Genomic DNA, 22,359 nt, shown 5'->3' on the forward strand with positions numbered 1-22,359 from the left:
TTAGTGACCTGCCCTGTTTCAGCCAGGCAGAACTATGACGCGCATGTCAATCATTCAGAGGGCGGGGCTTTGGAGAAAGAGGGACGAACTTTACATGCCACTTATAATATATATATATATATATTAGGGCTGTCAAATGATTAATCGTGATTAATCGCATCCAAAATAAAAGTTTGTGTTGACATAATAAATGTCTGTGTACATTTTTGTATTTATAAACACAGAAACATACACATACATGAATATATTGTATTTTTAGGAAATATTTACTGTAGATGTATTTATCCAAATTTCCCAATCATTAAAATTTTATTTAAATGTTTATAAATGTTTATGTTTGATATTTCTCTTAAATATATGCTTGTATGTGTATGTTTTTATAAATACAAATATAATATTCACATTACACAGACATATATTATGTAAACACAAACTTTTATTCTGGATGCGATTAATCACGATTAATCATTTGACAGCCCTAATATATATATATATATATATACAGTACATTCAATTCAATATTAAAAATATATATATATATATATATATATATATATATATATATATATATATATACAGTACAGTCAATTCAATATTAAAAATGTCTATTCTTTTGTAGTCTGACATGGCTTAAATCCAACAAAACGATCATCCATTAAGTTAACAAACGGATCACATGACCCGACTATATGGTACTAATACGCTCACTTCGCATCCCGCTGGAGATAAAAGGCATTTTATTTTCTGGCTCATTTGTACACAAGCAAATGATGTAATTGACAACAGGAGAATATGTTGGAAACGGATCTGTAGCGGTGATGTTTTCTCGATTCACCCTGTGACTTCATAATGGTTGCCTAGTAACAGACAGGCAGTCTCTCTGGAGCATCCTCCGGTGTTCTCGGTCTCATCCATAGCTAAATGAACATCAGGACACCACAGAACGTTCAGCTCTTAAACCTGTATAAAGTCAAGCTAGATAATGTTGTTTCAATGTTGCAGGGATTGTAATTGCGCTCTTTGAAGTGCACATTCAGGTCACTCCTATAGCTACACGCACACACACAGCAGGTGGCGATGTTGATATTGAAGTTTGCATTTGGGGCACCTCGAGTTAATCCATGACCGATCTCAGTAATACCCCAAAACGTCATCGTAACATTTGATGATCTATAGAGAGAGAAAGGCAAAATGATCTTTAAATATCAACAAACATGTGCATTAAAACCACGCCCCCGACAAAATAATATTAACGATAAAGCAAGTCATTTGCCATTTCTATTCTAAATAATCTGTAATGTCTTTCTATAATGTATATATATTCTTCAAATATATAGAAAGAAAGAAAGAGTCGATCTATCTATCTGCCTGTCCACGAAATCAAGAGACAGAAGTACCAACCTATGTAAGCGTGCATCCGCGACCACGCCCCCGCGCGATGCCCCGCCTCCGCACATAGACCTATGACATTGTAGGCGGGGCGCGAGTGGTTGCGCCATGTTAACGCTGCACGTTGCAGTCGCAGCAGCCAGTAGCAGGAACACAGAGATATATGCGGGATTATAGAGCTAAACCCGGGCCAGCCGTCCCCGAACACAGTAGCCACAGAGAGGCAATCGCGGTGCTCTCATTTCGCGCATTGCATCCGACGAGAAACCAGGACGTCCCCGCGGGATTCCTCTTTATAACCGTGCCAAAGGCCCCCTAAGACGAATGTAATGTAAACGTCTACAGCGATGTGGTCATTTTCCTGCGGATGAGCTGCTGTTGTCCGTGTCTCCCCCTCCCGTTTTCCATTCATCCCGACACAAAACCACCTTTCATCCACTGGAGTCTCCTAGACCTGTTTATGAAGGTAAGCGTGCGCACTTTTGCATTCACGCCAGCATCCATTCATTCATCCGTGCCCGCTTGCGTGTCTCCGTCTTCCTTTTTATCCCATTGCATAGCAACCAAACCAGCCAATGCAAGCTTCCAAGACCCCCGGACGACGCGCGGGCAGATGCGATCTGACGCGCGGCTCGGGTTTGCCACCATGCGTAATATACATTTCTGCTAGATGTCAAGATGATCCACGTTCGGGATGCACAGATGCTGCCAGGCAACATGGATGTCACGCTTAGGGTTGTGTCGCTGATACCTTGCGGTGGCCTCTTTTGGAGATCGTGCCGTGTTGGATATATTTGGCTGTTAGTTCGTTTGTAACGGTGCCTTCTTTTTTGTGTCACGTTATTACATAACCCCCTCTCATCCTTTGCATGCAAATAATCCGGCTGCATGTACAGCTGCATCCGGACACGTCTTTGCATTAATGTCGTATAAGCGGCATGATGTTTGTTTTAATTGTTTTCTGGGCACAACGCATCTCACCCGGCTGTCGGTGACATCATCTCCTGTTCCATGTCCCCCGGTGTGCGTGCTTGTGTGTGTGTGTGTGTGTTAGTGCGCATTCTTGAACACACTGTAATGCGTGTGTGTGTTTTATTCAGATGGTGAACATGTATGAATGGAAGGACGGGATGGCACTTTTGTACGTCAATTGCGCGTTTATTAAATGGGTTGGGATACAGATTAGGCAATGTGTTTAAAGGGATAGTGCACTGTGCACCCACAGATAAAAATGATGTCATCATTTATTCACCCTTATGTTGTTAAAAATCTGTATATGACTCTTTATTCAGGGTTGCACAAAAGGAGATATTTTGTCTCGCGTCCGTACAATGGAAGTCAATGTTTGGTTATCAAGGTTCTTCGAAATATCTTCTTTCGTGTTCTGCGGAAGAAAGTCAAACGGGATTAAAAAAGACATCCGTGATGACATATTATTGATTTGACCGTTGGGACCTTTTCCAGATGCTTTTTTATTTATTTGTGTAGTTTCCTTAAAAAAGTCGAACCTGTGGCCGATCGCATCTCGAGCGGTACCCAACACATTTAAGCTCAATATGGAAAATATATCGAGGTGGTAGTTATGGGTCTGACCAAGACAGTTTTGGGGTGGGAAAAAACTCACTTTTGTAACCTCACCGTCTGATGTCCCCTCTGAGGGGTTGGTGGTCTAAACCCCTCTCAGCGGAAAAATTTCAAATGTTTCTGTGTTTGTGGTATTTGGTGACATCCGGGGGAATTTCTACAGAAGAGAAATGTTCCACCCCACACGCACAGGCGCAAAATATCTCAGTTATATCACACGGCGGGTTACACAAAGAGATTATCCTTGTTTGCTGTACCACACAGAACGAAGATTGTGGTGATGTAAGTTTTGCATATGAAGTCTGAATTGTGAGCATCTATGCGTCTCTTCGAGATCTTAAATAATGTTCTGTTTTATTTCAAAGGAAGTTAACAAGCTACATCGTAACAGTTCAAGTATGCTTACGCTGAAGAGTTGTGTGTGCCACAAAATTGCAATTGTGTCATGGATTAACAGTACGTATGATCACTGGGTGTGGGAGTTTGAATGGGCGTCTGTGACCCCACCTACAGGTCACGATCTCTGACCCTCAGATGTTTGCGCAGCTGTCTTCTGGACCTTGTTTTTTACAACACGGACATGTGTAAAGAAACTTAGGTGCGTCTTAAAATGAAAACCAAAAAGAGATTTTGGGTCCGTGGCGGGAACTGTGAATTATGACTGATGTCGTTTCAGATAAATATTGGATTTGAAGGGACAGTTCACCCAAAAATAAAAATTCGGTTACCTTCGATTTGTTCAAATCTGTATACATTTCTTTGTGCCGACGTAAAACACAGAGAAAGATATTTGGAAGAATGCTTTGAACCAAAAAGTTCTGGGCCACCATTGAATACCATCGTAGGAAAGAAAATACAAGTGCCTCAGAACCGTTTGCTTTCCTACATTCTTCAAAATATATTTTACAACGTGCACCAAACAATGAGAATAAACAGGGTCAAGACTTTTTAAAGGAATAGTTCACCCAAAAATGAAAGTTATTTCATCATTTACTCGCACCCATGTCTTTCCGAACCTGTATGACTGTCTTGATGATGACAAACAAATGATGACAAAATTCATTTTTTGGGGTGAACCTTTAAAGTGCACATCTTGTTCAAAAGATTGACTTTTAGTGAAGTCATAACATTGTGGAGTGTGAATTCGGCAGTGTTAAGAAATAAATAATGAAACGTACGATGTCATCTAAAACTATCAAAATGTCAACTCTGCCGGCGCTTTTTTCAGGTGTTATTGAATTAAATGCATAATATTTTTTCGGAGCGTTGTCGCTTTGTGCCTTTTCTTTAATAAAAACCTTTTCAACAAACCATCTTTTCAAAAGGGGCACGATTGGAAACCAGAAAACCGACAGTTGAGGTGCTGAAGACGACCTTGCTCGCATTGAGAATATCAGTCGAGCTCTGAATACACGGAGTTAATGTGAATAGTAGAAGGCAAATGTGTGTCAGCGTTTTTGAAAAAGGTGATTCACGCAAAATACATCGGGTTTTGTGAATCGGAAGACCTTGACCTCCAATTGTGACTGCTGCTATACTTACGGGTTTGTTCAATAGCAGATTTATTATGTACTGTCAATAAAATCTTCTGGTCTCTGCTAAAAGACACAAATCTAATTTTTACTATTGGAACTGAAAAGTCTTTTGAGATTAAATGAATGAACACGGGGCTTAGACTTGCTAGCGTGTCTTAAGCAGCATAACTACAAAATAAAAGCATGTTGTTGTACGGTACATCATCTGGAACGAGAAAAGACTCGTTCGCACCAAGGACGATAAAAATAAAGATAAAGTTCTTTCTGAATTTAGGAATGCCGAGTCCACGTCACAACAATACAGAGGAACGATGTTTAAGCGAGTTTTTTTTCTGCCAACGATAAAACCTTGATAGCCAATAGGAATCCATTCCAATTTAAAAGGAAACCTAAAATAAACATAACAGCACCATTACAGTTAACCTCATAGTTATCTTTATAGTTCGCGCTCGAATAAACAAATACGGTTCATATTTTTTATTTCGAGACCGCAAACACAAGTCGACTGGGTGTGTGTGGTTGACCTTTAACCTTCGTTGTGCGCTTTGCAGACGGAAGGGGGAGCGTAATGACCGCACGCTTCCGGTTGCCCGCTGGCAGAAGTTACGATGTGGGAGCCGTGGAGGAGTCCAGAGAGAGACATTTGCAGGTGGTGTGTAACGTTTTGCTGTTGGACAACACAGTGCAGACTTTCGAAGTCAACGTGAGTATGAACACACACTTTAGACATTTTTTACATTAAGCTTATCAAGCGTAACGATTGGTCTGATAACATTATTGACGATGTCGTGTTTCTGTTTTGTGTACATGTAGATTTGTTTTTCTGATTAATCTCAGATGTTTACCAACGTTTTTCGTTAATATTTGTATCCGTTTGGGCTACGAACAGGAACGATACCTCAAATTGCAAACAAGGTTTCTTGAAACCTTTTAGTTTTTGGTGAACTGTTCTTTTAACACCACCGAGCCCCAGTTTCAGGATGGGCTAGATGATGATTTCGGTTGCTTATACAGGGGTTGTAAGTTCAATTCCAGGTAGAGATGACCCAGAAACTGCGGATGTCTCATTCTTGCTCCATCAGCGTTTTACCCCCCGAGCGCAGAAATGTCTGGAATAAATCGGTTTGGACGAGAAATGTCTGCTAAATGGCAAGTGGGTGAGAATCGGCTCAGTCAACCGTCTGCGATGCGCGGTAGAAGCTGCAGTGAAGTCATGCGATGTGGCGTCGTTGGGCTGGTTGTCGGTGAGGAGCTCGGGGGCAGTTTCTGGCAGATTCTTCGCATTCCTGAGTTCGACAGAAGCGTGTTCTGGGGCAATAACTGTCGTGATAAGACGTGCTGACGGATCAAGCTGGTCTAGAAATGCTTGAAGTTGAAATTTTCAAATTGAAGTCAGTGGGTTTAAATGAATAGGAAGTGAGAATAATCCAATTGCATAAAAATATATTTTTTAGCATTTACTTTGCATTGTTTATTAGCTACGAAATATGGATCGTGTAAGGATTAAGCTAAGGATCATTTATGTAGCACAACGTAAACACAACCTCTCTCTCTCTCCCTTTCTCTCTCTATCATCTCTTTCTCTCTATAATCTCTCTGTCTCGCTTTCTCTCTCTATCATCTCTCTCTCTCTCTATCATCTCTCTCTCTCTCTCTCTATCATCTCTCTCTATCATCTCTCTCTCTCTCTTTCTCTCTCTCTCTCTCTCTCTCTCTCTCTCTCTCTCTCTATCATCTCTCTCTCTATCATCTCTCTCTCTATCATCTCTCTCTCTATCATCTCTCTCTCTCTCTCTCTTTCTCTCTCTCTCTCTCTCTCTCTCTCTCTCTCTCTCTCTCTCTCTCTCTCTCTCCCTCTCCCTCTCCCTCTCCCTCTCCCTCTCCCTCTCCCTCTCTCTCTCTCTCTCTCTCTCTCTCTCTCTCTCTCTTTCTCTCTCTCTATCATCTCTCTCTCGCTCTCTATCATCTCTCTCTCTCTCTCTATCAACTCTCTCTCTATCATCTCTCTCTCTCTATCATCTCTCTCTCTCTATCATCTCTCTATCATCTCTCTCTCTCTCTGTCTCTCTCTCTGTCTCTCTCTCTCTGTCTCTCTCTCTGTCTCTCTCTCTCTGTCTCTCTCTCTGTCTCTCTCTCTCTGTCTCTCTCTCTCTGTCTCTCTCTCTATCATCTCTTTCTCTCTCTATCATCTCTTTCTCTCTCTCTATCCCTGTATCTCTCTCTCTATCTATCTTTATATCTCTCTATCTCTGCAGAAGCAAGATCAGGGCCACATCTTGTTGGACATAGTCTACAAACATTTGGAGCTGACGGAGCGCGACTACTTCGGACTTCAGCTGGCAGACGATTCTTTGGACAGCCCGGTAAACGCTTACCTATCACTCAGCTGTCGCTTCATGCTACATAACGTGTGCCAATAACTTATATTATTATTTAGAATAATTACGAGGCTGGTTTTTTTTGTTTATACAAACACAAGGACCAAAAGTTCATTAAAAGGTTGCGCCTTTTTTATGCGGCTCGGTTTTGAATCGACAGCGGTTGCGAGGTCTTCCACAATACTTGCAGGCTTTTTTAAATTTAGATGAAAAGTAAAATCAGATTCGTTTTGTCTGTCTGATTTTAGAGGTGGCTGGATCCTAACAAACCTGTTAGAAAACAGCTAAAAAGTAAGTTTACAATTTTTTGTATTTGTAGTTATTAGCGTGTTTTTATGATGGTAATAATGGAAATGATTTGTGCTTGTAGGGTCGTCGTCTCATAATCTGAGATTTAGGGTGAAGTTTTTTGTGAGTGACCCCAGTAAACTACAGGAAGAGTACACGAGGTACAATCTATGCTTGTATTTAATCTGCGGAAGTATTACAAGATTTTATTGTTAACGTTCATTTAGAGCTGTTCAATCGCGATTAAAGTTTGTATTTGTATAATATATGCAGTTTCCGGTGCATTTTAGTATTGTTATTATAAACACGTACATAAAATATATAAATGAATGAATGTTTTTTATGAAATGTTATGTTGAATAAGTATAGGTGAATAAATAAAGGTGAAATGTAATTGAAAGTACATATAAATAAATATACACATGCAAAATAACTATGCGAAGTGCGCAGACATGTATTATGTAAACACAAACCGTAATTCTGGATGCGATAAATCCTTGTGCATTTGTAATTGCAGGTATTTGTACTTTCTACAGTTAAAGCAGGATATTCTTAGTGGAAGGTGAATGTTTTTTATCTTTTAACAAGATTCGTAATGTATCTGTTTTGTTTCCCTTTCTAATGTCAAGTACTTTTCATTTCTTTCCCTTAGACTTCCATGCCCTCAGAACACGGCAGTACTTTTGGCCTCTTATGCTGTTCAAGGTGAGAATCACTTCATGAGTTTTTCAAACATAACCTGCTTACATTTACAATTTCTACTAGTTTAGCCACAGGAACACTGGAATGGCCCACGAGGGCACGTCTAAATCCTAATAACAATATTGACATTTATTTATTTAACATAAACAGATTTGGAGGATTTAATTGTCAACCCTACGAACTCTGGTTTGTGCTGGTGATATAACGGTCTGTACGGGATGCATAAAAGCTGTAGGGTTTGTCAAACGGTCCATGATCTCCTTTTGTCTCTTTTCTGTCACTGACTGACCCATTTTCAGTAATAAGGCCGGAAAACAGCCAATAATGTGGCTAATGTGGGATTATTACGTAATTGACGATACCAGTTAGGGTACCACACTTGATTTATTTTTGATATCGTTTTTATTTGGCATTAAAATAACGTTATCGGGAAATTTGCATCCAGAATAAAAGTTTGTGTTTTACATAATATATGTCTGGGTGTTGTGTATATTCATTTTGTATTTATAAATATAGTTAAGTTAAAAAAATGAATAAATGTGTATTAATATTCATACAGTATAAATTATATACTGATAAAAATAGTAAAATCTAAATAAAATACAAACATGCAAATATTTACTAAAACTTGTATGTGTTTATAAACACAAAATGTATATGCACAGTACACAGACATATATCATTACACCAACTTTTATTCTGGATGCGATAAATCGCTAAACAGCCCTAACTTAACATCTGTAAATGTGATGTATATCTAAATAAATCTGAATGTGAAAGAATGTAGGGTGGGACTTTTATTTCAAATATTTTCTAGTATTTTAATTTCTTCGTAATTTCATTAGATGGCAAAATATTAAGCTGTGATATTATTGGTTAATATTATTTCTTTCCGGCCCACACAGCCTTGATGATGTCAGCAGAATAGAAAAGTAAGCGTTTTAAAAAAATTAATCGTGCACAAACATGTTCATTTTTAAAGGGCCGTTTTCCCAAGTGTCAGAGTTTTCAAGCTGTGTATTGAGGAAACGGGAAGTCTTTTGGACGCGCTGCGCCCCGTCTCACATTGACACACATCCACATATGCTTTCTCTGCTCGTGTTCCAGCTGAGTTCGGGGACTACAGTCACTCTGAACATTCGGCCGGGTATCTCTCCGAGTACAGCTTCATTCCCAACCCGCCGCAGGACTTCGAGAAAGAGGTCTCCAAACTTCACCAAGAGCACAAGTAAGAGAGATGTGTCTGTGAAATACTTCACTGTGTTCATGATTCTTCGATTTAACGGAGTGTCAGCAGAGACCGCAGAACAAAGGCTCACAGCTGAACACACACACACACACACATAGAGACGTTTTTGAAGAAACAAGGCAGTTCATTGTTTGTGGCTCTCTTTCTCTCAGTGGACTCACTCCAGCTCAGTCCGAGTTTAACTACTTGAATGCCGCGCGCACGCTGGAGTTATACGGCATGGAATTGCACTATGCTCGGGTGAGTAAAAGGGCGTTTTTACCCCGCTGTCTGCCACTTATCTATTTTACTTAACATATAATTCGACAAAAAACGAACAAATATAATAATACAATTATAAAACAACATAGTCAAGTTATGAATGGTTGCTAATGTGTTGCACATTGATTCTTACTTGAAATCAATCCAGTAAGCTAGATGCCCAATTGCCCTTGAAAACACAATGATATTGATGTTGCCATGGAAACACCATCCTTCTGGTTACCAATTCTTCCTGTTCATTTCAGGACCACTGTAACGCTGAGATTTACATCGGAGTTTTGTCTGCTGGTATCTCCATCTATAAGGACAGGGTACGAATCAACCACTTTCCATGGTGAGTTTTGTTACGCGTGATGTAATCGCATTATATTCGACATGGTCGGGAAAAACGAGTTTGATTTAGTATGTATGCATGAATATACCTTTAATTAAGTCTTTTTATTATATAGTATTCATTTATATGTCATTTTTGATCGAATATTTTTATATTGGTTTTAAATTGAAACGTTATATGTTTATAATTTACAGAGGGATTTGCATTTATTTATATTTCAGTAATAATACAAATAATACATACACCTAAATAATAAAATAAAACGTTTTCGATAGTTCTTTTTTTCGTTTCATGTTTTATCATGTCTACCCATCATTTGATTTTATTAACCCCCCCACCCTTTCTCTCTTTCAGGTTGAAAATTGTAAAAATATCTTTTAAATCTAAACAGTTTTTTATACAACTAAGAAAAGAACTGGTGAGTACGACAATTTTCTTTCATTTTCTTTCCTCGTCATTCTCACATTTTCTGTTATTTTCTTCACATTGTGTATTTCCGCCGTCACAGAGCGAAAACCACGAGTCTTTATTGGGCTTTAACATGATGAACTACAGAGCTTGTAAGAACATATGGAAGGCCTGCGTGGAGCATCATACGTTCTTCAGACTGGAGCGGCCCGTTCTGCCTGAGAGGAACCTGTTTCTTCAGTACTTCACTCTCGGATCCAAATTCCGCTACTGGTGAGAAGTTAAAACGCTTGTAAAGTTTGGCAGTAACACATTGTGCAGATACAGAATTGATATGCCATACTTTCATCTGCTTTTTATGGCGGTAGAAGTTATTGTATTATCTTGAGTTTGTCAGGACTTTAAGATGCTGCATCACCAGTTATTTGTTGGGATGCCGACACAAATTTTATTGAACACAACATTCTTTTTTTTTGACAGCGGGAGGACAGAAGCCCAGTCTGTACAGTACGGCAAGGAAAGGGGAAACAAAAACAGAGTTTTTGCCCGGTACAGTGACACACTTTTATTATCCAATGTTATACATTTTTAAAGTCCCTGCGAAAAAAAAAATGACACTGCCTACTTTTTCATGAAACATTGCAGCCTTTATCGATGTGGGTCATTCTCTTTTTTTAAATGTATGAGCCTTCTTAATCTTAAAATGAAAATGCACTTCCGTCTTGTAATGACTATCCATCTTAAATGACATGTGTTAGACGGCCTGGGCGGAGCATCCGTTAACTCCTCCCCTTCAACTGTCCGTCTGTTTTTATACACCCAATCAAATCGCAGACAAAGGGAAAGCCACAGCCACTATGTTTTCTCATTCGAAATTCCATTTCACTCGGAAATGCATCAAAATACGGCGGTCAAAACGACCGCACCTTGCGGTTCACGGAGACTTTACAAAAAACAAAGGATACGTAAATATAGTTTTATCGCCTTTCCTAGTTTTGAGGCATCTTGAGGTGTAAGTTTCAACATTTGTTGCGTTCTTTTTGGCTGGTTTCTGGAAAGCTTTTAAAAATAACAGCTGATCTTTAAACAACAGTATAAAAATGAAACCAGTATTTCGAACGGCGATAGCTACCGCGGCGTACCGAGGAGAATCTCTTGGCTCTTCATCGATGATTTTAATCATAGTAAAAGTTTAGTACACATGCTTTTTGACAGATTACTTATGGTTTACAAAATAATAATTCATTAGTAATGATCTCGCTGAACTTTTCCCACTAATATTTTTATCTTATAAACCTTTTTAAGGACACACGTATACTGTCTAGATGCACAAGAAGTGATGTGTGCGTCTTACTCTCATTTCGAACACAATAGACAACGATGTAAAACCACAAAGTACCTGTTAGTGTTATATTAGACAGCATGAGTGTCATTGTGGGTCTGTAAGTGTTTGGGTGTGTTGCCTCATGGGTGTGTGATATTAACGCACAAGCGTCTGCATGTGTGGTCGCGTATTCTCAGAACGACACCCAAACACAGGAAGCGTGTGCTGAGCCTGAGGTAGTACGAACGTTTGTGAAACACACTCGAGAGAGAGCAGCGTTTGTTCGAAGATGCTGAGTCCGAAACTCAAACTGCAGTTTATGGTTCATCATACTTCAAGAAGGTATTTGATTTACTATATGACGACACAACCTCAAAAGATTCGGAAACGTTACTGGGTTATGGTATGGGTCATGGTTTTGTCAAGGCATTGTTAGATGAATGTGGATTTTTAGAAGCACCACGTGTACAAACGTCGTGAGGAAAATGCATTTGTTTGTAAACCGGTGTTTGTTTGAAAACATTTTGTTTTTGCTATAAGTATTTTATTGACATTTTACTTGGATTTTGTTGGAACTTTCGTATTGTTGTGGTATGCGTTTGTCAAATGTAATGGGAAAGGGAGTTTGTTTGTGTAAATGGGCCAAAAAAAATATCGCAAATATTTAAAAAAAGTTAAATAAATATAATGTAAAATAAATATATATACATAACAAATTTTGTTTGTTTAAAAAAATATATAAAACAAATAAGAAAATGTTCTAGCTCTACGTTTTATTATTCCGAATATCTTTGGAATTTAATTGTACTATGTTTCCTGTGGATCTGGTGCAGGTGACACATTATAACAAATCTGACGTCTATCTGATGTGTTTCCAGGTCACCGAGCAAGCCTCTGGTCCGGAGACTCATGAGCGGTTTGGACTGGGAGACCGTCAGTCGAAATTCTCTCTCGGATGACCGACTGGAGACTCAAAGCTTGCCGAACCGTTCTCCGCCGGACTCGCCGAATCAGTGAGTTTTATACACAGACAACGAAGATCAAACGCGTGGATTAAAACACGACCACACGTTAGTTTTTCTCTGTTTTGCTCTGTACTTCTCAGTGACCTCTATTGGTTTTAAAGTAAACTATGCTATGATTTATCTTCTAAAACTCATGCAAACCGATTGACGTTATTACATTTACATCAGATCGCACATCTACATTTACATCTGCAAGATATATTTTTGGGTTTGTTTCCTCATCTGCGATACGTCTCTGAGAGGTCTGCTGTCAGATGTCATATAGATGTATATAAGATGCTTATGCAGATATTTTCCAGACGATAAGCAGACATCTTACAGACATGTCTGTGCTATCTGCGTCATGATAGTTTTGCTAGTTTACAAACCATAATGTCCGCCATAACTTTATCTGAAGATTTGCACACAAACAAACGTGTACACACACACAATCTCTCTTATCTCTTCCGCACCCAAGCACACTTTTGCTCAACATGTGTTCACACACACACACATTACTTACTTAACGTGTGTAGTCATACACACACGGATGGTTTTAATGGCCTTTAACCAATATCTTTGTTTCTCTTTTCAGTAGTAACTCTGTGTTTAACACAGAGGGGGCGCGTGTCAGGCCGTCCTCCATCGGTCACCTGGTCGATCATGTGATCGATGACTCGCCATGTCAGACGTTCACCAACCACAAGTCTGCATCCTCCACGCAAGCGAACAGCATCAGTCTAGATTCAACACCGTAAGTTTGACATGATATATCGGCGGTCGTAAATGAATTTATCTGTACAAAATTCCATTTCGTGACTTTCTAAATGATTTTTGGTCATTGGCTCTTGTGCCGTGTTTCCCCGGCATGTGTTTTTGATGATCAAAGCAAATTTCGACTAATTATCAGATATGATTAATGTCGGTCCGATTAATCGATTAATTGATTAATCAATTAATCGCGTTGTGTTATAACTGGTATTTTGTATAGAGCTTTTAATTCACTGCAATGTCACATCAATATTCATCCGTATTATCCAACTTATTAGTTGCTAAAGTGATGGACATTTTTCAAGCATTTTTGGTATTTTCTGTCATATTTCATTATGCGTGAAGGACGATATCTCTGTGCTTTGACAACCACATCGTATTAATGTTTGTTTGTTGTGTTGAAAAAATATGATTTGATCTGCTTTGTTTTCTTTTATGTGTGATTTATGGAATGTTTGACCCAAATATTGGTAGTTGAAAAATAGACGGTAGAGGTAAAGCAAAAATTTTATAAATAATATATTATGTTATATTAGTAATATTTATATTTAAAGGACACTTTCACTGTTTATTTGTCGACTATCCAAAATCAAAGCACAAAGACGGCACATCTCGATTTGTCTATTGATGCTTTTTTTGAAGCACAGCACACAATCGATGGTCGACTGTCCTTTGAGTCAAACTTTCCCTTGTGAAAACTCATTCTTATTTTAGCGCTCGACGCAGACGTTCACAGGTAACCTGAGGTTTGATATCGCTCGACCTCGTCTCTGCTGAAATGACACATCGGCGGTTAAACTCTGTTTTCACATACCGTTCGGCCTGAGAATTTGCGAGTTTCAGAGTCGGGGAAATCGCTTTCAGCTTTGTGGTTGGCACAGCTCGACGTGTTACGCTGATGTGCGATTGAACTCGAGCTTGTGAACACGCCATCATTTTCCATTGGAATAATATGTGACCACGCACCAGCTTCCTTTCTCAGATCTGCCCCACAAACTCAATTTGCAGTGTCATAGTTTCCAAATCTAGGTGTCTGGTAGACAGAAAAATAAGATTTGCATTTCCTGGAGACAATAATATTTCAACATGAAATTTTTATATATTTATAAACTCGATCTTATTTTAATCTTTATTTATGAAAAATGACAGTAACACCCTCTGTGGCTTATATATTTTATTATATTTTTATTTGACATTTTTTCTTTTCTCTTTCATTTTATATATTTAATTTGAGTTTCAATCGATCGTTTTATTTTTAATGAGGTTTTATTTGAATTTAGTTTATTTTATTGTTATTCCTCGACCAATGGCTTCTTTGATAAATCCAATTGTTGAATTTTTTGTATTATTTAGTTAAAGCAATTATTCTTTTGCTTTACATTTTGTTCTGTCATTTGAATGTAGTACGGCCTCTAGCATAACCCTTTTGTTTTCATGCACTTTTACAATTTTAAGTTCTCCATCATCTCTGTTGCATTTCAACTACATTTAAGCATCCAACTTATAAACACCACAAAAGATGCTTCGTACATCTGTCTTCCTTCCGCCTGGCGGTCGAAACATTCCTTATTTTTCGCTCTAACGGGAACGTTTTCTGTTTGTCCCAGTTGTTTTTATTATGTAAATGTCCTGGAGGCCTTGGCTGTGCGTTGTCTGTGGACTGCAGAGCAGAGGAACTTTCATGCTGGAAATCTTAAGCATTCATAATGAGACTGTGTGTGACATGGCTTCTCTCTCTCTCTCTCTCCGCCTGGTATGCAAATAAGTCGTGCTTTGATTAATTGTTGGAAATCCTTGCTAACACCCAGCAGATATACAGCACCGCTCATACTTCTACAGATCATAAATCATTGTCATTGCCTAGACTTCATAGTGTTACATAGTGAAATCTTCTTGGTGAAAAATGTAAGAATTATCATGGAAAATCGAATGTTGTATCTTATTGGTGCAGTATCTTGTTTATTTATTCATACATTTATTATTAGGGTTCGAGCGCATAGCACTGGAAACCTATTGTATTTGTCTGTTTTATTATTATTATTATTATTGTTGTTTTTCTCCGCTAAACTGATCGTAAGGCTGAGAGAGCTGAGGCTGAGGTGGTAGTAGTATTGCTCGCTACTCAGATACACGGAGCCATCTATATCGGTCAATAGGGGGCGCTACAGCTATGCCGAACGCGTTTGCGTAAATGTTTGTCGCACACCCCAGTGTCTGGCATCTTTGGAATCCTCTGATCTAAACTTAGAAAATCCATGATTTATGTTCTGGTATGCAAATGTTTGCGCAAATTTGCATTTTATGCGAAACCTACTTTTGCGAACTAGTCCTAGTTTATAAGTTGTTATCGTGTTGTGTTTATTTGACTTTGTTTGTTTTCAATTCTCCTGAAAACACACGGCTTATTTTACTCGCTTAAGGATGTATTATGTAATAATATAACTAAAGTAATTTTATAGTATTTAAGTTATTAGTTTAATAATTACAAAATGATAGTTCCCGTTTTTATATCATTTAGTTGCTTAATTGTAACTTAAGTTCAAGTATTTTCCAAAAATGCATTTTTTTCATACGGGGTATATATTATATAGGATAGTATATATTTATAATATTCATAAAAACCTAAATGAACAGACATAGGCTCGGTTTCACAGAGCTGGCTTAGTTTAAGCTGAATTGAGTTGAATCATGATATTCATGTCACTTTTATAAAAAGCCTTGGAAGAATACATTACTGCATCTCGAGACAAAACAATGGTCCTGATATACGTTAAGATATTTCTGTGCAAGTTATATTCAGTTAAGACAGGTAGCACATTTATTTTCGTAAGTTTAAGCAGAGGTGTGATATTTGCTTCCCTTTAAATGCTACAGATGGTGCTGTTCTCTTAACAAAACACACATGTGCTCTTTTATGCAAGCATGTGTGTGTTACCTCGAATGTTTGTGACATTTCATACATCTACACGGCTCTTTCACATTAGAGTTTCATCATCGTTTGCAGCTAAACAATGCATCATTTATGCACGGCATTGGGTAGATGTTATCTTAAACTTTCATTTGTTTGCTAGATATCATTTGTTTTTGACTGACTTTCATGTCTAACACAATGTTTACAATCTCAAAAGATCTCTCGAGGGTCTGTGTAAAGCTGTGATATTCAGTACTGTACGTTTTCCAGGTCTCCAGATGTAACAGCCGATGAACAGCCGCCGGCGTTGCCCCCGAAACAGTTCAGGAAAGACCCCCTCACTCAAAACGGCAGATCCCAGTCCCAGCATGAGCTGGACGACCACCTGAGTGAATTCTACAACGTACCTACGGCGTCAGGAAAGAGCATGGTGCGAAAAAAACGCATATTTCCTTCCCACGTGTGCTTTTTCCTGGTCTTCTTTTCAGTTTGAGTCATATTTGCTTTGGTTTTCAGAACGGAGCGGTTCCTCATGATAATCTTGTGCTTATTAAAATGAGGCCGGATGAAAATGGCCGCTTTGGATTTAATGTTAAGGTAAGTTGAATTAAAAACGATTTAATAAATAAATGAATAAAAACACGCATTACAGAGTAAAATGGTACAATATTTGTTAATAAAATTGTGAAATGTTTTTATGATTATCTTTTTTTTATCCACAGGGTGGCGCCGATCAGAGGATGCCCATCATAGTGTCCCGTGTGGCTCCAGGAACTCCAGTACGTTCATTTTTTTACTGTCATGTCAGCTGACTGGTGTGGCTGATGGAATTGAACGTCTTACCCTTCAGATCAATACCGAAACCGCGATTCTAACCCGGACCCTAATGCATCCTTATCTGTGACCTTTGACCTCTGACAGGCTGACATGTGCGTACCACGTCTGAACGAGGGGGACCAGGTCGTGCTGATCAATGGTCGGGATATCTCGGAGCACACTCACGATGATGTGGTTCTGCTGATCAAAGCCAGCTGTGAGGACCAATCAGGAGAGCTCATCCTGCTCGTCAGACCCAATGGTACGATCCCGTGGATGTAGCTTTACTAATATAATACTAATATTCTCGATATTTGATTTATTTCTTATATGAAAAAAGTATTTACCCTTTTTACATGATCATTTGCTCGAATTATTATTTATATATATATATATATATATATATATATATATATACACAAACTAGTAACTTTGTATTAGCACCTAATGTACTGCTGCTCTTTTATGACATATCACTTATTGCTCATGAACTCTTTGTAAGTCGCTTTGGATAAAAGCGTCTGCTAAATGACTAAATGTAAATTATTTAGTAATTTATGCAAAAAATATTTTAAGATGACTCCATGTGTTACTTTGTCTTTCTTAAGGCACTAAAATTATTAACTGAAAAGAAATAAAAACAATTAAAACCTACAACTGAATCAAATAAATTAAATCCAATATCCAAATATTAACACATTAAAACGTAACTAACAATAATAAACACACAATAATAACACAAAACAAAACCACATAACAAAATAGTTAAAAATTAAACCATAATTAACTTTATAAAAACAAATAATGAAGATAAATACTTTAAACATAAACATTTAAAATAAAAAAATCAACACAAATCTAAATCTCTGTTTATATCTACCTCCAGCCATCTATGATGTAGATGAGGACCAGGAGAAGTTGGACCTGGAGCCAGATTTCCAGTACATCCCTGAGACGTCCAGTCTGGATCAGTCCCACTCAGATGCCGATTGTCTAAAATCCTCCATTCAGCTGTTGAAAGACGGTCTCTCCAGCGGAACGGTCCCCGCGCAGTTTGATGTGAGTTAGCTCGAGTAACATTTTTACCTTAAATAAAACCTTTTATTTCAGAAGGTCGAGCCTTGTGATTTTTTTTATTTGTCATATTTTTGTCCAATGCTTTTTTATAATTTCCCGTTGTTCAAGCTAACTAGGCTACTTCCTGTTTGGGTTTTTGATGGCCCTGTGTACTGAAAGCCATCTTAATTTAGTTTGTTTATTATTACATGATAATATTGCACCGACAACATTGTACCAATATTTACAAGCAAGGTTGTTTTCGTAAACCTGCACAACATCGAAGGCTCATACAGTATAGCATTCTGACTTACAGGTTTCCATTATGCAAGAATAAAATAGGTCATATACATGTTTTGTACACCAAAATCATATTTTTTTATTGGAAATTTGTGTTTCTCCTACAGCAACTGTACAGAAAACGTCTTGGGATGTCCGTGTCATGTGCCAGGCTGCCACAAAACGTCTCTAAAAACCGCTATCGGGACATTTCACCATGTGAGCACATATTTTTCATTTCTGTATTGAAGTAGGACTCTCTGCGGTTGGCTGAACGTTCGTGACTTTTTATTACACAGATGATGCTACACGAGTCGTATTAAAGGGGGCGGATGACTACATCAATGCAAATTACATCAACGTGAGCGCTCTTCTCTGATTCTCTTAATTTTTTCGTTACGTTAGTAGTTTCTTTCGTTTTTAGAGAGATGAATGTGTTTGTGCGATTTATTTTAGATGGAGATCCCCAGAACAGGTGAAGTAAAGCGGTATATCGCCTGTCAAGGGCCTCTTCCTGGTACCTGCTCTGAATTCTGGCAGATGGTTTGGGAACAGAGCGCCGTCCTGGTGGTTATGCTCACGACACAAGTTGAACGAGGAAGGGTAGGAATATTTTAACAATAATGTTAAACATGGAAAATTGATATTACTAAGAAATAACGTCAGTTTTATATAAACTTATGTTTTGTCTTTAGGTGAAGTGTCATCAGTACTGGCCAAACGTTACTGCGAGTGGCACGTATGGGGACTTCCAGGTCACATGTGTATCTGAAGAAGGGAATTCTGCATATCTGCTCAGAGATCTGACACTTACACACGTGGAGGTCAAACATCTCACCTTTCTTCGGTTGTTCCATGTTTTTGTGGACCAGTTTAAAACACTTTTTTTAGCTGTAATACCATAAGAAGTTAATTGAATACATTGGATTTCTGCGTACTTATATAGCCGTGCACAGCAATATAATTCATATTTTTGGTGTGTAAAATATATAATTAATAAAATTAGTTTAATAATAAAAAACAATGCAAAAATTAGCATTTTACAAAATTTCTTTACGTATAAAGTGACTTTTAATTTGAAAATAACACAATGATTTTATATAATGACTGTAAACAAACAAACAAAACCGAAATACTGAGTTAGAAATAGTTTTTTCTAGTATTATACATTAATGGGATGTCACACTCTTAAAGGAAACTTCATAGAACTGCATTAAAGTCTCTTTTGCTTGTGTTTTTAGAGTAAAGAAGATCGACAGATCTTTCAGATGCAGTACATGGCGTGGCCCGATCACGGCGTACCGGAAGATTCATCCGATTTCCTGAACTTCGTTAGTCAAGTACGCGGCAAAAGAGCCGAAGCGCAGGAACCCGTGGTGGTTCACTGCAGGTCAGGCCTGACAAATGTCTCGCTCACATTAAAACGTTTACAATCATCAAGTAAACCAAGAAACATTGTTGTATTGATCAAAAACACTTGAATCTCCGCTTGCAGTGCCGGGATTGGACGCACGGGCGTTCTCATCACCATGGAGACAGCGATGTGTATGATAGAGTGCGGTCAGCCCGTTTATCCGTTAGACATCGTAAGAACCATGAGGGACCAGCGTGCCATGATGATCCAAACCCCTGTGAGTATCAGCGCGGCACGCTCTCGTGTGACCAGATCTTTGAGTCGTCTGTATTCATTATTTTACATTGTGTGCGCAGAGCCAGTACCGTTTCGTCTGTGAAGCGATCCTGAAAGTTTACGAAGAGGAGATTGTTAAACCGTGCGAGACCGAACCTACAGAAAAGGAGGAGTAAACCCCTCGGATTCTCGGAGGTCCCAACTACTGCCAGTGAGAATGATGCTCGGCTCGCTGTCGCCCCTACTGGAAGGCAGCGGACGTAACCGGGGCAAGCTAGAATTCAGACGAAAAGCACTATTGCACTTTAACGGCGACAAACAATGAAAGGGATTTTCATTTACAAAAAATATCAGGTCACTGATTAATGGGTACTGTTAGTAATCTTCATTTCGGGATCGGAGAATCAAACGTACTTCTGCTTTCGTGCCAAAAGCTGAAATGAGCCACAGTCCATGTCGGAATGAACTCCTGCATCTAACATTTTACGTTTTCCAGGCTGTTTTGTTTTATTAACAGTGAAAAATGGGTGCTCGCCCCTTTACTTTTTCTTTTCCTGACTGTACACATTTTAAGGTTTAAGTTTAAAACTTTAGCATTTCTCTTTTAAAGTTCAACAAAACCAGTTCGCCACTGAACAAATCTGCTTTTAATGATATATATTTTGTTCAGTTTTACTCCTGCGCCTTGAACCCTGACTTTCATGAAGTACTAGCTACCGTTACCGAACATTTTTAATGAGAATATCACAACCCTGTTGAAAAACCTGCATATTTTGGTTTGGTATGGTTTGTGCAGGTTTATGCTGGTCTTGTGCTGGTCAAACCAGCATCGAAACATACCCAACCCATCTTCTGCTGTCTTTTCAACAGGGAAGTTCTCTCTAAATTAAGTCCTAACTTCACAAGCCACCAGCTTTGTGTCAGCTACACTGAAAACGAGTCATTGCTGCCAGATTTCACAGCTATTTGCCTCTAATACCGATTGGTGCTTTGACTTATTAATTATTACGAGGGTATGTGTAGTACATAGCATGCCTAAAGTACGTGTCCTTAAATACTCCATAGGCAGCTGTTTGATTCTGAGCTCCACTTCGACGGGATCTTGGAAGTAGATGTTTGTTAAAACTTTAAAGCTGTGAATTCATGTTTGCTTCGTTGACGGAAACTTGAAGCTACTTGTTTCGAACAACCGGTACTTCTGATGCAAATAAAATGTCAAAACTAAAAATAACAATTTTCAGTAATGTTTCGCAAAGCATTTTCCCTGGTCAGCTTAAAGATTGTCACGTGAGTCAGTATTTTAATGTTTTGGTAGCACTTTACAATACGGTGTGTTTGTTAACAAATAATGCTAATGCGTTAGCTAACATGATATAGTAATAAGTAATACTTTAACAGTGTTTAAATATTAGTTTAGCATGAACTTACATCACATTTATTATATTTTAGAAATAATAAATGCTAAATGACCATATTGCTTATTGTTAGTTCATGTGATTGTATTTGCAAATGTTAACAAAGACAACCATATTGTAAAATGTTAGCAGTTTTTTATGTTTGAAATAAAGATTTCTAGTACGAAGTTTGAAGAACGGATATCACAAAGTAGGAATATTTGGTGCTGAGTGAAAAATATCTGTGCTCCACCCTCTACAGAGCACAAGTTCACATTTCGCTTATTCTTGGCGATGCTTATCTAAATTTCGTCTCCTAGTTGTCTATTACCTGCAATAAAATGCATAAGGTGGTCATAAATCCTATCCGGTCATGCTTTTAGAACACATATATGACCAGTCTGCGCTAAAGTGCAACTTGCCAAAATTTAAGAAACATTTGTGGACCTGCACATTTTCGGCTGTAGCGATTTTAAGAATTTGGCTTTACAATGGTTTTCACGGTATGTGATCACGAAATAATTTTCCGCAAATCATATATATTTATAACATTACAACGCAAACAAAGCATTTTTAATGTGATAGTCCTCGCCATCTTAATCGTTTACGAACGTGACCTCTTTGGCACTTTTTTCCGTACGATGTTTCGCGTTGCCATGGCGTAAACGATTTGCCGTCAAGGACCAATCCCGCCCACCGTTTTGAATGTCGAGCCGATTCGCTTCACTGTACGTCGTCATAGCGCAGCAGCTAGAAATGTACTACCGATGTTACCGTTGGATATGGTGGTATTTTTGTATTTAAAGAAAAAAATAAACGACATAAGGGCAGCACTTTGTAACGGACTGCGGTAGTCCGCTGTGCTACTGTAGAATTTATACTGTAATTGTGAAATGGGGGGAAATGCTGTTTAATTATATTTATGTTGAACATTTTGTCGAATAAGAAAAGCTGTGTGGGGGGAGGGTCTTAACTACATGTCATATGTGAAATATTTGTAAATACGATGTTATATATTAAAAGTGTTCTGAAAAGATAAGCGATTG

General features: G+C 38.3%; 1 protein-coding gene across 4 annotated transcripts; it reads left to right on the forward strand.

The window, feature by feature from the left end:
* Positions 1-1,488: 1,488 nt before the first annotated feature.
* On the forward strand, positions 1,489-22,343 carry ptpn4b (protein tyrosine phosphatase non-receptor type 4b). 4 transcript variants are annotated; one of them, XM_079472187.1, is made up of 27 exons: positions 1,489-1,855; positions 5,060-5,211; positions 6,764-6,871; positions 7,135-7,177; positions 7,257-7,335; positions 7,692-7,736; positions 7,827-7,879; positions 8,984-9,104; positions 9,278-9,365; positions 9,632-9,720; positions 10,075-10,138; positions 10,229-10,401; positions 10,609-10,677; positions 12,331-12,465; positions 13,052-13,210; positions 16,409-16,568; positions 16,655-16,735; positions 16,861-16,917; positions 17,060-17,216; positions 17,841-18,013; positions 18,418-18,508; positions 18,589-18,650; positions 18,746-18,892; positions 18,985-19,113; positions 19,531-19,679; positions 19,785-19,920; positions 20,000-22,343. In XM_079472187.1, the coding sequence occupies exons 2-27, from the start codon at positions 5,077-5,079 to the stop codon at positions 20,093-20,095; spliced, it is 2,799 nt and encodes a 932-aa protein (XP_079328313.1). In that variant the 5' UTR covers positions 1,489-1,855; positions 5,060-5,076; the 3' UTR covers positions 20,096-22,343. The 4 variants fall into 4 exon arrangements, with proteins under 4 accessions (XP_079328313.1, XP_079328315.1, XP_079328316.1 ...); XM_079472189.1 differs by having other exon boundaries at positions 13,055-13,210; XM_079472190.1 differs by having other exon boundaries at positions 1,721-1,855; positions 6,767-6,871.
* Positions 22,344-22,359: the final 16 nt, after the last annotated feature.

The sequence above is a fragment of the Barbatula barbatula genome (assembly GCF_947034865.1).
Source record: "Barbatula barbatula genome assembly, chromosome: 13".
NCBI lineage: Eukaryota > Metazoa > Chordata > Actinopteri > Cypriniformes > Nemacheilidae > Barbatula > Barbatula barbatula.

Excerpts from the sequence above, each read along its gene's own strand:
- ptpn4b (XM_079472187.1), top strand. The coding sequence starts at position 5,077 with ATGACCGCACGCTTCCGGTTGCCCGCTGGCAGAAGTTACGATGTGGGA. Across the intron at positions 10,139-10,228 it reads TACAACTAAGAAAAGAACTG|AGCGAAAACCACGAGTCTTT; the intron begins GTGAGTACGACA and ends CCGCCGTCACAG. Across the intron at positions 17,217-17,840 it reads CCTGCTCGTCAGACCCAATG|CCATCTATGATGTAGATGAG; the intron begins GTACGATCCCGT and ends ATCTACCTCCAG.